This window comes from Pogona vitticeps, chromosome 13 (assembly GCF_051106095.1).
Source record: "Pogona vitticeps strain Pit_001003342236 chromosome 13, PviZW2.1, whole genome shotgun sequence".
Taxonomy (NCBI): Eukaryota; Metazoa; Chordata; class Lepidosauria; order Squamata; family Agamidae; genus Pogona; species Pogona vitticeps.
In genome coordinates, this window is record NC_135795.1 from 13,117,545 (window position 1) to 13,132,547 (window position 15,003).

Consider the following 15,003-nt stretch of genomic DNA (forward strand, 5'->3'; position numbering starts at 1 on the left):
TAATGCGAAAATCGGTTCCCGAAGCAGGGAACCGATCGTCAGGAAGCAAGAAAAGCCCATTTAAAACATCGTTTTGCAATTGCTTTTGCGACCGCAAAAACCTAATCGTCAAGCGATTTCCTCGTTAAGCAAGGCAATCATTAAGCGAGGCACCACTGTATAGACGCACACACACAACAACAACAACCACTTCATTGTTCATGAACTCTCCACCTTTGGAAGTGTACCAAACAGGTGAAAAGGCAGACAGGCAGTGTACGCACTGGACATTCATGACCAGGAGATGTATGGTACATTCTAAAGTGCAAGGGCTCATCATACCATTTGCCGCAGACATAGCTCTATGGAAAACCCGTAACACTTGGAGGAAACACAGTTACCAAAGGAGATGGCAGATAACATTATTATACAAATCCAAAAGGTCCAGGACTTCAATCTTGTAACCTCCAGCTCCACCACCTTCCCCTGCAACACATGCATTTTGCCCACAAAGCATCTTCTATCACTACAAGAAGCTCAGGAAAAACAAGCATGGCCAAACAAACTGGCACATTTTGGATACAGAACCAGTTGTCTTTGCCACAAAGTACCAGCACAGAGGTGCCCATTGTGTTGGACAAAATGTCATCATGATGTTCCTCCTATGCAGCGGATGAATAAAACCTTTGGAAGTTTCCCAAAAATAGAGGGCAAAACATCTCCATTGTCCCAAGATATACTTGCTTGCTTGTGCCCTGTTACATCAACACCACCCCTTAATATTGTGCTGATTTGATTTGGATCCAGAATCTTTTTGTTTACCAGAGTTAGATAACGGTAGGCCACTGATTCAGAGGTTTCTGCCAGGTCATGTCAACAGATGCTTTAGTATCTGTAATTATCCTTCTTTATGGGGAGAAAGAAAACACACACACACACACACAACAGCATTCTAGCACAATCACAGCTAGTTGGTTAGCTCAGTGAACCAGGCACCTGTCTGCACAGCCAGAGGTTGAGAGGTTGATTCTCCACTGTGCTGCCCAGGAAAAGAGCCAGCCTGTGCAGCCCTGGGCAAGCTGCACAATCTCAGAGTGCCCCCAAAGAAGGCAATACCACTTTTGTGTACAGTGGTGCCTCACAAGATGATTGCTTCGCGGGATGAAAAACCCGCAAGACGATTGGTTTTTGCAATCGCTATGGTGCTTCGCAAGACGGTTTCTTCTATGGCCATGCTTCGCAAGATGGTGCTTTTTCCCCCCAAGACCAATGGCTCGCAAGATGAATAAATTTCATTCATCTTGCGAGGTTCCCATAGGGAACCTCACAAGATGATTGTTTTCACAAGACAGCGATTCTCGTGGAATGAATTACATTCGTCTTGCAGAGCACCACTGTACTCTATACCTAGAAAAGGATCACCGTATGTTGGACTTGAGAGCACCTTATTAATAGGATCATTTTTAAAAAGAGGCCAGTGGTGACACAAAAAGAAATCATTATCCATAAAATTTTACACAGAAAAATTCCTGTCAAACATCATATTACCATGGAGTAGATTCCGATAACCTAGAAAACCCGTCAGTTTCTCAGTGTTGTAATTATCTGGTTAGTACCTTTTCCTTTGTGTATTACATCAGTTAATTTTATCCGTCACTGTCTGCCAGCCAATTCAATAACCATTCTCCTTACTGCAGGATATGAATATTTCCATTAACAAGCCCGTACAATTTCTTGCCGGAATAAATCAATTCATAATTAATGGCCGTACGACATCTGGGAGATCTTTTCTTGCCAACTGAATACGATCGGCCGTGGGATTACTCCTGAAGCCATTCCTGTTATTTTCTACACTGTACAGCAAACGACATCTGAATACTTGACATTTGGAAAATCCTAGAATGGGTCGCTATAGGCTGAAATTGATTTCATGGCCTATAATAATACTTTTTATTTATTGCTTGCCTAAAATAATCAACCAGAGCTATAAGGACTCTGCATAAGTCCCTCTGAACTCCGATGCCGTGAAACCTTCCTATTCAGAGAGCCCTGCTGGGATCTTCCCTACAGAAGAAGTTGCTCAGTGGCACAGTATGTGCCTTGCATGCAGAACTCCCCTATTTTAATTCCTGGTGCATCCATTTAAAAGTGCGGGGGGGGGAGGAGATTGGGTAGGAGGTGATGTGAAACAAAGATGTTTGCCTGCCTCAGCAACTGGAGAGTCACTGTATCCTAGCATTTAGTATACTAGGCTAGTTCAGAGCTTGAAAAAGTCACCTTTTGGAACCTAAACCCACTTGGTAACTAACTAGAGTAGATCCACTGGATCAATGGTTTCTGACGTTCCTTGGCATTTTAAAGACCTCTTTTTTCTAGTGGACACAAGTTAAAAGGAAAGTTGATGACAAATCAAGTCCGTTATTTTTGTTGCCGCAGACTATTTCCCTCTAGAAAATGTCTGTACCAGGTAAGGCAATACTTCTGTAAGTTCCACTAACTCTCCGGGTCGACCCCAGTTGGGATTAGCAACTGGATTTAGGCCTTGAACTACGAGTCCTAGAATCCTCTAATTAGCAGAAATGGACAACACTGTGAGATGCAGTCCAAAAAGTAACTCTTGCAAGCTCGGAGGTTAATAGGGAAATAGTCCGGTTGGGTTCAAGCAGCTTCCCTTGCATTGCTGTTCCTGAACAGAAAAGACTTTTCTAGAGCTGGAAGATTCCTACTCGAAAACAGCTTGTTACCACCTTCTCATGCTCAGTCACTTCTCCACCATCATTTCTTTAAATACCAGTCCATGCCCTGGCGGTCCTCTCCTGACGTCCTTCTAGTCTTCCTCTCTGCTTTGCCCGCTCAACAGCCATCCAAAGTGATTCACCTCTCTTGCAATTCTGCACATGCTCCTTAAATCTTTAACTGGCTTCCTCTCCACTCAAGAGTTCCATCAAAGCTTCTAGTCCTGAGCTTCAAAATCCTTGTATTGCCCCGCTCCGTATACGTACCATACTTATTGTAACTAAGCCAAAGTGTATGTAATTAACTATAACATATTTCCAGCTTTCCCATGCCTCCTTCCCCTTTCTCCTGATGTTTGTTTCTTTCTATTTTAAATCTGGATGAGGGCCTTGTGATCCTTATAGTTTGTAAAGTCCCTAAAATGTGAAGAAATCTGAAATTTACTTCTCGGGAGAAATTTAGAACTTGACACAGCAATAAAGCCTGCTGAGAATTATCTAGACCTTACAAGATTCTCATCTCCATCATGAGAAGGAGATGTCAAGCATTTGTGTGCATGTGTTCTGCATATTTTTATACCAGGGTAACAGCCGTGCCTTTCCCCAAGGCCAGCACAAAACACAGTGTGATTTATCAAAAAGATAGAAACAACCCATCCTACATTTGACAGTTAATGCAAGAAGACAACCCAATAAGGCTTGTGAATCAGTTTTTTGAGCGTGCCAAGTCTCCCTATGACTGACCATAACAATTCTCACGGCCTTACAGCAAAGAACTGAGTGGCGTCTTTCGAAAATTTGCCATCTCATTCATCTAACTCAACCTTCCTCAAGCTGATGTTGCTAGACGTGTGTCATTACCAGAGAGTGCTGTAGTTTACTGTATCTGGAAAGCGCCAGGTTGAACAAGGCTGATCTAAACACACATCAGCCTTGCTCAACAGAACAGAACAGTCGGCAGAACACAGCAGATGCACCATTTTCAAGGGCAGAAACAAACCCTTCCAAACGCATTACCTTTTTTCTCTTGTTTGGCCCAGAATTCTCGTACCCGTTTTAGGATATTCTTCGTCTCCCTCAAGTGTTTTTGCCACTGGCGTAGTTCTTGAACCTCAGGCTCACAGCGGACCTAGAAGAATTAAAAGGCTTCTGTAAGTAACGAGCGATCACTCCTCAGAATGGATTGCGATGAATTTTTAAAAATAGTTTTGTGGACTCCCAAAATATCTCAGCTAGCCAGGTAGCTGATATCCCAAGGCAGACAGCCCTAGTCAGGGCCACCAGCCCTGACCTTCCCATCCTGGCTCCATCCTTCAAAAGTCTATGCATGAAGGAATATCTAAACAATCTTAAAATATTCTCAGGATCATAAGCATATTAGAATCATTTCAGACAAGGCACTTGTAAAAAGCTCCTTCCTGAGAACCCACCTCAACCAGTCCCACCATCGGGGAAAGTGTGGCAGCCACTGGTGCTGGCGGATGCTGGGGAGGAGGCAAAAGCCAGAGGTTGGACGTTCCAATCTCCACTGGGCCTCCTGTGTAGTCCAAGCTTTGGGCAAGCTGCACAGTCCCAGGGATGCCCCCAGAAGAAGGGAAGGGGAAACCACTTCTGAGTATTATCTACCTGAAAAACCATGAAAAGGGTCGCCAAAAGTCACAATTGGCTTGATGGCACATGATGATTATTAGCTCAACCAAGTAATTTTTCCAAGCTCTGCCCAAAACAGCCTCGGGGTCATGGATGAGGCGGCTGTCGTCAACCTGGGAGTCATATACAGCTGCCTTCAGTCAGCTTAAAGGAATTGGTGAGGGAGGTGAGCGATCTTGTCCTTCACCACAGGCAGAAACCTTTCGGAACCTCGCCGTTCTTGGTCAGAGACAGACCTGCCATTAGGCAGAGAGAGAGAGAGAGCTGCCTTGTGGCAGATGCTTAGGCCGGCAGAGGCACCTTCTAGCTTTCCTTGTTAAATTCGTACAGTTCCTCTACGTTGAAAAAAAGTTGTGTGTGCCAAATTCTGTACTTTCCTTAGCAGACCTGTTTGCTTTTGTGAGATGGAGGGCATGAGTCCATTCTCAATGCTGAGGTAAGATTCTGTTGCCATTGCCAAGGAATGTTGAAGGGGGAGCCATCCTTTTTGGTGGTGGGGAAGAAACTGAGGACTTGAGAAAATATTCCATATAATGAATGGACCTATCAATGACCCTATGGACACCTGGGAACTTGACCAAACAAACAGAAAAGTTGGGGATTGAGAGGATAATTCTCACCTTGCCTCCCTTTTTTAAACACTTCAAAGGAGAAATTGTAAAAAGGAACTGACACTCCTACGTTATCCTTGACCAGAGAATATCTCAACGTGGACTGAAATACTGCTTTCATAGTTATCTGGCATTTCAAAGCACCCTTCTCATGTGTAGAACCCCAAAGTGAGTTCACGTCTTTTCTTAAGGGTATGTAAATTTCTGCTGTGGGAAGAAGAGACATGAGGAAGCTACAAATGTCCTGATAATAGATCAACATGGATCACCAGGGATGAAAGGTAATTAAATGTTAGTGACAGTAAGACATCCAAATGAGCACTTTAAGGGGTATAAAAGGACCTTTGGCAGAACTAGTCTTTGATGCTCGGCATCCTCCTCCCCTATCAATTCTAAAGGAAATCAACCCTGAGTGCTCACTGGAAGGACAGATCCTGAAGCCGAGGCTCCAATACTTTGGCCATCTCATGAGAAGAGAAGACTCCCTGGAAAAGACCCTGATGTTGGGAAAGTGTGAAGGCAAGAGGAGAAGGGGACGACAGAGGACGAGATGGATGGACAGTGTCATCGAAGCTACCAACACGAATTCGACCGAACTCTGGGAGGCAGTGGAAGACAGGAGGGCCTGGCATGCTCTGGTCCATGGGGTCACGACGAATCAGACATGACTGAATGACTAAACGACAACGGCGATCCCCCTCCCCACAGCTTGGTTCCTGGCAACTCTGATTGGTATAGGATAGGTGCCCGTACTTGAAAAGTCCAACTTGGCCATGGACAATTTAAATAACTTTTGTCCTGTTGCCAACATACTGTTCATGGGAAAGTTGATCGAGAAGGTGGTTAGAAGAGGACCCTGATCATCTGAGGGGCCTTCAGCCTTCCCTAGATAAGATTACACTCCCCCTCAAGGGTGAGTTTATGATTGGGATGGCCCATTCCACCGTTACCTCCTTGACTGATTTTTTTTTAATTGGGTAGGTGGGTATCTCATTGAGGCGACAACCTTGCAGCGTCCAAATGCCTTGTCCACATCATCAGGTGACACAGGTTGAAATTGATCCAGGACAACTGGACCAGAGAGTGCACTGGACATCTCGCTACGTCTTGCTGCCACGCTAACAGAGTCCAGGTCCCTACGGAAGGCCTCAATCGTGAACTGAAAAAAGGCTGCAAGCCAATTGCAGGCAATTACATCCAGTGAAGCCCTGGATGACGCCCAGCACCTGTGAGGTCACAATCTGCCACCTGATGATTAACCACCTCACTAATCAGCTTCGTATTATAGGCTTTTTTAACATTTGAATTGTTGCAGTATCTGTTGGACTTTTTTAAAAAATTGAAGCCAAGTTTACATCTGAGGGAGCTTTCCTCCAGTTGCTCTCTAGCCCACTCCTCACTTGTTTGATTTGGCGACCTGGGCTTCGACATGAGTGCCAGTCAAGCCAGCCGGAAACCCATCCAAGCCATCTCGGAATATTGCCAGATCCAACAGCCTCTGCGGGCAGACAATCTGACAAGGCATGTTCCTCCTTTTGAAATGCTCCCAGTCTGTATTGTGCTTTTTTCTCCATTAGAGCAACTGTGACAAGTGGTCCTGCTTTGTGATGAAACAAATGTGACGATCGCAAGGGAAGAGAACTTTCCAGCTTACTAGCCAGGCCAGAAGCGACATATCCCATCTTGTTAATCTTAATGTGTCATCAAGTTGCTCCTCACTTACGACAAGCCAAACAGGGTTTTTCAAGACAGAAGAGATGGTTTAGCATTGCTATCCCAACAGGGAGTTTTCATAACTGAGTCAAAGTTTGAACCCAGGTCTCTTGAGGCACTCTATCCACTAGCCCACACTGGATCCCGGCTCGCCTCTACAGAGCTTTAAAAGGGGTCATTCTTCTGCTGATGATCTCTTCTGTTCATGATCTCCAGAGGAAAGAACTTTGCTGGTTACCATCCAGGTCCCAGGTGATTTAGCCCTGTTCTTGTCAACACCCAGAACTGAATATTGGCCTTGCTCTTTTTCAAAACTATGCGCAGCTCTGTACAACAGTCATTCTTCTCCACATCTGCTGTTGTGAACTGTCAAGGTCAAAGGACGCAGCCCATTTTTTAAGCTGGCAATTAAACAATTTTTTGTTTGTTTTTCTCATGCAATTGTTAACGTGATTTTGCTATTGATGCTTGAACTGTTCTGATGTTTCTCCAACAGGAATGTATGCAGGTAGGCATTTAAGTCAGAGCTAGAAAAAGGTTTTTCTTTTTCTCTTCTGGACTATCTCCAAGGGATCCTGGGAGCCATTGTCCAAAAAAAAAAAATTAATCATGAGTCCCAAGTTCTAGTGTCAGTAAGAAGAGATGCTTGGCAATTTCAAGCTGCCTTCCTGCAAATGACTTCTGATGAAGAAATACTACCATGTTTCCCTGAAAATAAGACAGGGTCTTATATTCATTTTTGCTCCAAAAATGCATCAGGGCTTATTTTCAGGGGATTTTTTTTTTCAAGTACAACAATCTACATTTATTCAAATATAGTCATGTCATCTTCTGGTTGCTTCGCAGTGGTGGAGGGCAGGGCTTCACTTAATTGGGGCTTGTTTTTTGGGTAGGGCTTCTATAACGACCATCCTGAAAAATCCTACTAGGGCTTATTTTCAGGTTAGGTCTTATTTTCGGGGAAACAGGGTAGCGGAGTCAGAATTAAATCCAGGAAGCATTCATAATGGAGAATAGAAGCAAGGGACAGAAGCCAAGCAAATGGCCTTTCAAACGGAGAGCCCTTCTGAGACAAGACACATTCATTAACGCTCAGAGCCCCTGAATTGCATTACCAGGGACTCTGTTTGACATCCATCATCCATATTAAAACACCCGGGCCTCAACCACCATTAAACGAAAAAGAAAAGGTGATTAGCAATTCAGGATGCCACCTGTCATGCTGGTTGATGATCAATTCATTCTGTTCTCCACTCCACATGGCAAACAAACCAGGCCATCATCCCAGGTCATGGCCTGACAGGCACAAGATAAAGCCACCTTACTGAAGTTAATGGTAACTGGTAAGGATGGGCTTTTCAGAATACAAAGACTCCCAGTCCCATAATTTGGCAGAAACCCCCAGGCCAAATTATGGACTCTATCTGGGAAGCCACAAAGCGGCAGAAGGTAGAGGAGTCCCTTCATTTCCATGCCGTCCCCCCCCACATCTTCAAACGGTTAGACAGGTGCCCTGCTGTACCCTGCGGATCTTGAGGATTACCTGTGACTCACAAAGCTGCAAGGGAGGACAGAAGCTGTCTTTTGACACCCTCTACGGAGGCAGTCTTCCTTGGTAGTTGTTTCCTCCATGCACCTTTGTGAGCTGCAGGGAATCCTTGTGATTCTCACAACGCACTGAGGCACTTTTCTAACGGGTTCAAAGAAGCAGTGTGGGAATGGCATGGTGGTAAAGAAGCTGCTCTACCTTCTGCTGGTTTGAGGGCTGGGGGTTTCCCACCCAATTTTGGGACAAGAACTCTTCCAGTTCTGAAAATCCCATCCCTAATAGCTGGTCAGTCCTTGAATGGGAGATGGCATTAGAACCCAGTGTATGTTACCTTTGGTTCAGTCTCACAGCTCGGCCATGCTGGCCAGGGTATTCTGGAAGATGCAGTTCAAAAAAGTAACTCTCCTAAGCTCTTGTGTAGCCTTGGTAAATAGTACAGGAAGACAGTCTCAGAGCCCATGAGCTGCCTTATGTTCCTGCCTCAGATTCTTTTGGATTCCTGGGTAATGACAAGGTCATCGTCGTCTTAGTCATTTAGTGGTGTCCGACTCTTCGTGACCCCATGGACCAGAGCACGCCAAGCCCTCCTATCTTCCACTGCCTCCCAGAGTTGTGTCAAATTCATGTTTGTTGCTTCAATTACACTGTCCAGCCATCTCATCCTCGGTCGTCCCCTTCTCCTCTTGCCGTCACACTTTCCTAACATCAAGGTCTTCTCCAAGGAGTCTTCTCTTCTCATGAGATGGCCAAAGTACTGGAGCCTCAGCTTCAGGATCTCTCCTTCCAGTGAGCACTCAGGGTTGATTTCCTTTAGAATTGATAGGTTTGTTCTCCTTGCATTACAGGGGGCTCTCAAGAGCATCCACCAGCACCACAATTCAAAGGCATCAATTCTTCGGTGGTCTGCTTTCTTTATGGTCCAGCTCTCACTTCCATACATCACGACAGGAAAAACCATAGCTTTGACTATGCGGACTTTTGTTGGCAAGGTGATGTCTCTGCTTTTTACGATGCTGTCAAGGTTTGTCATCGCTTTCCTCCCAAGAAGCAGGCGTCTTTTAATTTCGGGGCTGCTATCACCATCTGCAGTGATCATGAAGCCCAAGAAAGTAAAGTCTGCCACTGCCTCCATATCTTCCCCTTCAATTTCCCAGGAGGTGATGGGGCCAGTGGCCATGATCTTAGTTTTTTTGATGTTGAGCTTCAGGCTGTTTTTTGCACTCTCCTCTTTCACCCTCATTACAAGGTTCTTTAATTCCTCCTCACTTTCTGCCATCAGAGTGGTATCATCTGCATATCGGAGGTTGTTGATATTTCTTCCGGCAATCTTAATTCCGGCTTGGGATTCCTCCAGTCCAGCCTTCCGCATGATGTATTCTGCATATACGTTGAATAAGCCGGGGAACAATATACAGCCTTGGCGTACTCCTTTCCCAGTTTTGAACCAATCAGTTGTTCCATATCCAGTTCTAACTGTTGCTTCCTGTCCCACATATAGGTTTCTCAGGAGATGACAAGGTAGATGGAAGAAAAACACGTCTTGAATTCCAGGCTAGTGACTTATACCATTTGGATATCTGTTCGCTTTCAAGGAACTACATGTGACTATTTTAGTTACTTTGGAGAAACAGGAGAGTACAGAGACACATTTTTACAAAATGACAACTCTATAGGCAACTACTCTTTTTACCTACAGACAATTAAAATAGCTTTTTAAAAAAAGGAACCTGAGTTCTGATCAGAATCAAGGAAGAAACCAGGAACAAGCCAGAAGACTTACAAACAGACACAAGGAGCCTGGGGTTTTTTCTCTCTCTCATTTTTAAACTACAAAATCCATGACTCTGCATTCTGGAAGTTCTACCTGACAGATACCTTGCAGACCTCTAAATGTGGCTCACCTGGGAGAAAGGTCTAAACCGGAAGGCTTTGAAGCCTAGCTCCACCGAGCTCCACCTAGATCCTAGCCAACATCAGATCAGGAAAAAGAATCGTGTACGAAACTGAGCCCTGCAAGGCCTTCAAGTCTTTCAGTTGAAGCCTTTCCCCCCAAGTAAGCCATTTCAGTTTCTGTCACTCAGGGAGAACTCCCACAAACAGGAAGACCAGAGATGAGATGGTTTGGCTCCCTGAAAGAAGCCACAGTCTTGAGTCTGCAAGAGCTGAGGGTGGCTGCTGAGGACAGGATGTTTTTGGAGAGCCTGTCCTCATTCGTAGGGTTGCCGTAAGTTGGAGGTGACTTGATAGCATGTAGCAACAACAACAACAACAGCCGCAACTATAAGATCACATGAACGCTTAGGAAAAATTGGTTCCTCAAACAAGACGCAGCTGAAACCGGACGCCTTTTGCCTGCCCAGAAGGATCCAACAGCCAGCTTCTGTAGGCAGAGTCAGTAGAGACCTTGAAAATGTTTAATTGAGAAGCTGCCAGAATACGTTGGCAATGAGACAGACATTGCATCGGTCAAGACTTCTGTTTACGAACAAGTCCATCAGCTTGTCATGCTGGATTTTACCTTAGTCAATAAAGCAAGCACACCATAGTATCCATGTTGGGCCATCTCTCCCCACATACATGTGCAGGATAACACTTCTCTCATTCCAGATCCTCCACTGAATCCAGATTCCAGGTCTTCTGCCTCTTATTGTCCCTTCTTGTAAATTCTGCCATGTATTATCTTTAAAGACATTTTAAGCAACTAAAATTGTCTTGAATCCTTATGAGGAAACATTACTATCACAAGAAATGTGGTTGTTCTTTCTTGGCTATTGCACTTCACCCAATGTGGTATAGTGAACTGAGTGGCAGATTAGGATGCTGGAGATCAGGGTTCAAACCCCCACTTGGCCATGGAAAATCAATAGGGGTGTGGAACTAGTAAAACCACTCCTTAAATATCTCAATTACCTTGAAAGCCCTATAAGAGTTGCTATAAATCAGTTCTGACTTAATGGCACATAACTAATTAACTACCATACTGCACTTTGGATTTTCAGGTTCTATATTTTCCAGTCCAGTTGACATCTTATACTCTGCTGGCTTTCAGGGTACCCACTCAATATGACAAATTTATCCTTAATGTCAAATATCAAATAACTGTTACTATCCATCAGTAATTGCTATTACTGGTTTTTAAAAATACCTGCTACCTCATTGACTCTTATACACAGTAAAGCATTAATGGACCTCTCTTGGTTTTAGAGCCTGTACATTTTTGGACTGCCCTTTTTACTTTGGGTCCCATAGCTCTGCTTCAGATATTCTTGTATGTTCTCGGTCATTTTTATTTTTCCATTTCTGTCCCTTTTCAGGTAGCTCTAATATTTTCTTGGATAGTTTTTCTCTTTTCCACCCACATTTCTAAAATTGTTGTTGATCCCATCTATTTATTTATTCATTTGATTTATATACTGCTCCTTTAGTGCAAACACTACTCTACTCATGTCTCTGTCAGTTTAGAGAACATTGTTAGTGTTACATGGTGAAAAGTGGTGAGTGACCCTATGAATGAGCGATCTCCAGAATGTTCTGTCCTCAGCTGCCCAGCTCAACTCCTGTACGCTCAAGTCTGTTGCTTCCTTTAGGGAGTCAGCCCATCTTGTATTTGGTCTTCCTCTCTTCCTGCTGCCTCCAACCTTTCCCAGCATTATTGTCTTTCCCAGAGAATTCTGCCTTCTCGTGATGTGCTCAAAGCAGGACAGTCTCAGTTTCAATATTTTTGCCTCCAGAGATAGTTCAGGCTTGAATCGATCCACTTATTTGTCTTTCTAGAAGTCCAGGGTATCTTAAAAGCTCTCCTCCAGCACCACATTTCAAAAGAATCATTTTTCCCTCTCAGCTTTCTTAACTGTATAGCATTCACACCCATACATGGTGATGGGAAATACAAGAGTGTGGATGATGTCCAGTGACAAATCTTTACACCTGATGATCTTTTCTAATTCCTTTATTGCTGCCTTCCTAGTCTCAATTCTCTTCAGATTTCTTGGCTGTTGTCTCCATTTGGATTGATGATTAGATCAAAGTATACAAAATCTCTGTTTCAGTTCCTTCACTGTCAATGCTAAAGTGGTGCAGTTTTTCTTGGCTCATGATTTTTGTCTTTTTAATGTCCAGCTGCACTCCTGCTTCATCACTTTCTTTTTTTCACTTTCTTTAACAGTCCTTTCAAGTTATTGCTGCTTTCTGCTGGTGATCATGGTGTAGTAGTGACAAGGTGGGAGTATTTCTCTCCCTCCTTCATCCCCAGATCACCCAATCTCTACAATCCAATGGAAAGTATTCCTTGCTACACTCAATCATATAAGAAAATACAGAGATTTTAAAATGATTACCTTTTTTGTACTATAAGATCCAGAATCCTCTATCTTGTTCTAGGAAAGCAGTAGTAATATCTCCTAAAGGTAAAGGTAAAGGTAAAGGTTCCCTTGACATTAAGTCCAGTCATGTCCGACTCTAGGGGGTGGTGCTCATCCCCGTTTCCAAGCCATAGAGCTAGCGTTTATCCGTAGACAGTTTCCGTGGTCATGTGGCCAGCACGACTAGACACAGAACGCCATTACCTTCCCATCATGGTGGTACCTATTTATCTACTCGCATTTTTACATGCTTTCGAACTGCTAGGTTGGCAGGATCTGGGAGAAGCGATGGGAGTTCACCCTGTGGCGTGGATTCAATCTTATGACTGCTGGTCTTCTGATCCTGCAGCATAGAGGCTTCTGCAATTTTACCCACAGCACCACCACGTCCCACAATATCTCCTAGCCAAGGGCTAAACACAACAGTTAGTCCCAACAAAATAAATCAGTGGGCCTTACACAAGTATTGCCTTAACAAGCCCCATTCATTCAGTGGTACAGGAATTTTTAAGATCCTAATTCTGTTCACAGAAACCAGGAGTAAAACAATAATGAACCTTGTGGCTCTGTGATGGGACCTTGATTCAAGTTTACTTATCAACAACACAACAAGCTGATTGGACGGATGAACACCCGAGGAGAGGCAATCAAGATTCACCAGGAGGGGCTATAAAAACAAAAGAAGAGCTGACCAGAGGAGCAGCCAGAGATGGGCAGTTAGAGGAGAGGGGTTAGAAAAGAGCAGGGGAGAGAAAGTGGCGGAGGGAGGAAGCAGAGGTGTTGCTCCGTTTTAGAGAGAAGGTCAAAGAACTGGGAGAAGTTTGTGAAATTGTAACTATAGACAGGAGGCAAAGGTTTCCAGGAAGATGTAGAATGCAATAACTTTGTAACAAGGAAAGGCAACAGTCTAGCGTGGGAAAGCTTATTTCTTTTATTATCTTCTATAACGTTAAATTTAAAAATGTGCCTTGTAACCATTAAGCTTTTTAAATAAAGAACTCATTTTTTCTTGTTTCCATTTAAAACTGCTTCAGCACAATTAATCTGGGGATTAAGAAGAGAGGCCCAGGGAAAAAAGAAGAGGCAAGTCAAAAACGTGATTAACTGGGTATGTATGGCCAGATCTATACTTCAAGTTAGAAGGGACAGACAGAACTCAGCATATGGTAATTGCATTTTGCTAATCACAAATCACCATCCAGGAGCTCATGACTATTCTTTTAGCCCCACTGCACTCAAAACTGCACACACTCTTTCTTTCACACTTACAGAGTAGACACCATCCTTTAAAGGTTTGTTTCAAGTATCTTAGCAACCTTTTCAGTGTTAAGCCAACATACAAATGCCTTTGCAGGAGGGTGCCTGCAGTTCACAATGTCAATGCTAATTAATGTTTTTGTGGAACTCCAAAAGGTGAAAATGACAACAGACACATAGAAGAAAAAGGACAAAGTGTAGCATCAAAGAGATGAGAAGAATTTTTTTAAAAAATCACAGAGCACAGTTTTATACTTGTCGAAATCAGCCATTCTGAGCCTTAAGATGAATTACTGCAGCACTCATTCTTATGGCCATGCTAGAACTTCAAAAAGAGTTGAAGAAGGTGTCATTCAGATGTGCCTGTTAAAGTTTTTCCACCACAATTAGTTTACTACCTTGCCAACAAAGAGAAAATAATAAAATGACCAAAACCTGACTAAATTCTATGCATGTCAAATAGGTTTTTAACAAATTAAATGGATAACAGTCTTCTGCTGTGCATAGAGAAGCAGTAACTCTTCTAGCGCAGTCAAAAAAGCTCAGTCCAGCTAGCATGACCTAGTTAAGATAAACAAGGACCCTAAGCACGTATAGTAACTTTCACAACTCCGAGGACATTAGGAGGAACTTCTTAGTGGTAAAGGCACTTCAGCAATGGAATCATCTCCCTAGACCAGTGATGGGTTTTCCCTCGCTGAAGATCTTCCACCAAAAATGGGACAGCCATCTCTTGAAGATGCCCTAGCTTTTCAGGACTACAGTCCCAGGATCACCCAGCCAGCAAGGCCATTTCCCAACCTCTGACCAAAATACAGTGCTAACCAGAGACACGGCGGCACCTCCTATCCATGTACAGAAGTCACCCAGGTTAGTAACTGAATTACACTTCTGCCTTGAATTGCATGGGTCCAAGCAACACGGTTTTGATTATACACAGATTATTGTCAGTCAGTCAGTCAGTTAACCGACCGACCGACCGACTGACCGACCAACCGACCAACCAACCAACCAACCAACCAACCAACCAACCAACCAACCAACCAACCCTGTGCTGCTATTCATCTCCAGGAAGCGGCTTGAGAAAGGTGGCCCTTGGACTTAACAAGGCCCCTGTTGTTGGCGGCTCAGTGGCTCCCAGTCCAATG

The 15,003-nt window shown here is 43.9% G+C and overlaps 1 protein-coding gene across 4 annotated transcripts in view; it reads right to left on the reverse strand.

Moving 5' to 3' along the window:
• Positions 1–15,003, reverse strand: part of IQCK (IQ motif containing K) — a 74,548-nt gene that overhangs the window by 22,016 nt on the left and 37,529 nt on the right. For all 4 annotated transcript variants that reach the window (XM_072982326.2, XM_020802989.3, XM_020802990.3 and 1 more), the window contains one exon: positions 3,732–3,843. In XM_072982326.2, the coding sequence (XP_072838427.2) occupies positions 3,732–3,843 (112 nt within the window). The remainder of the gene's footprint in view (positions 1–3,731; positions 3,844–15,003) is intronic.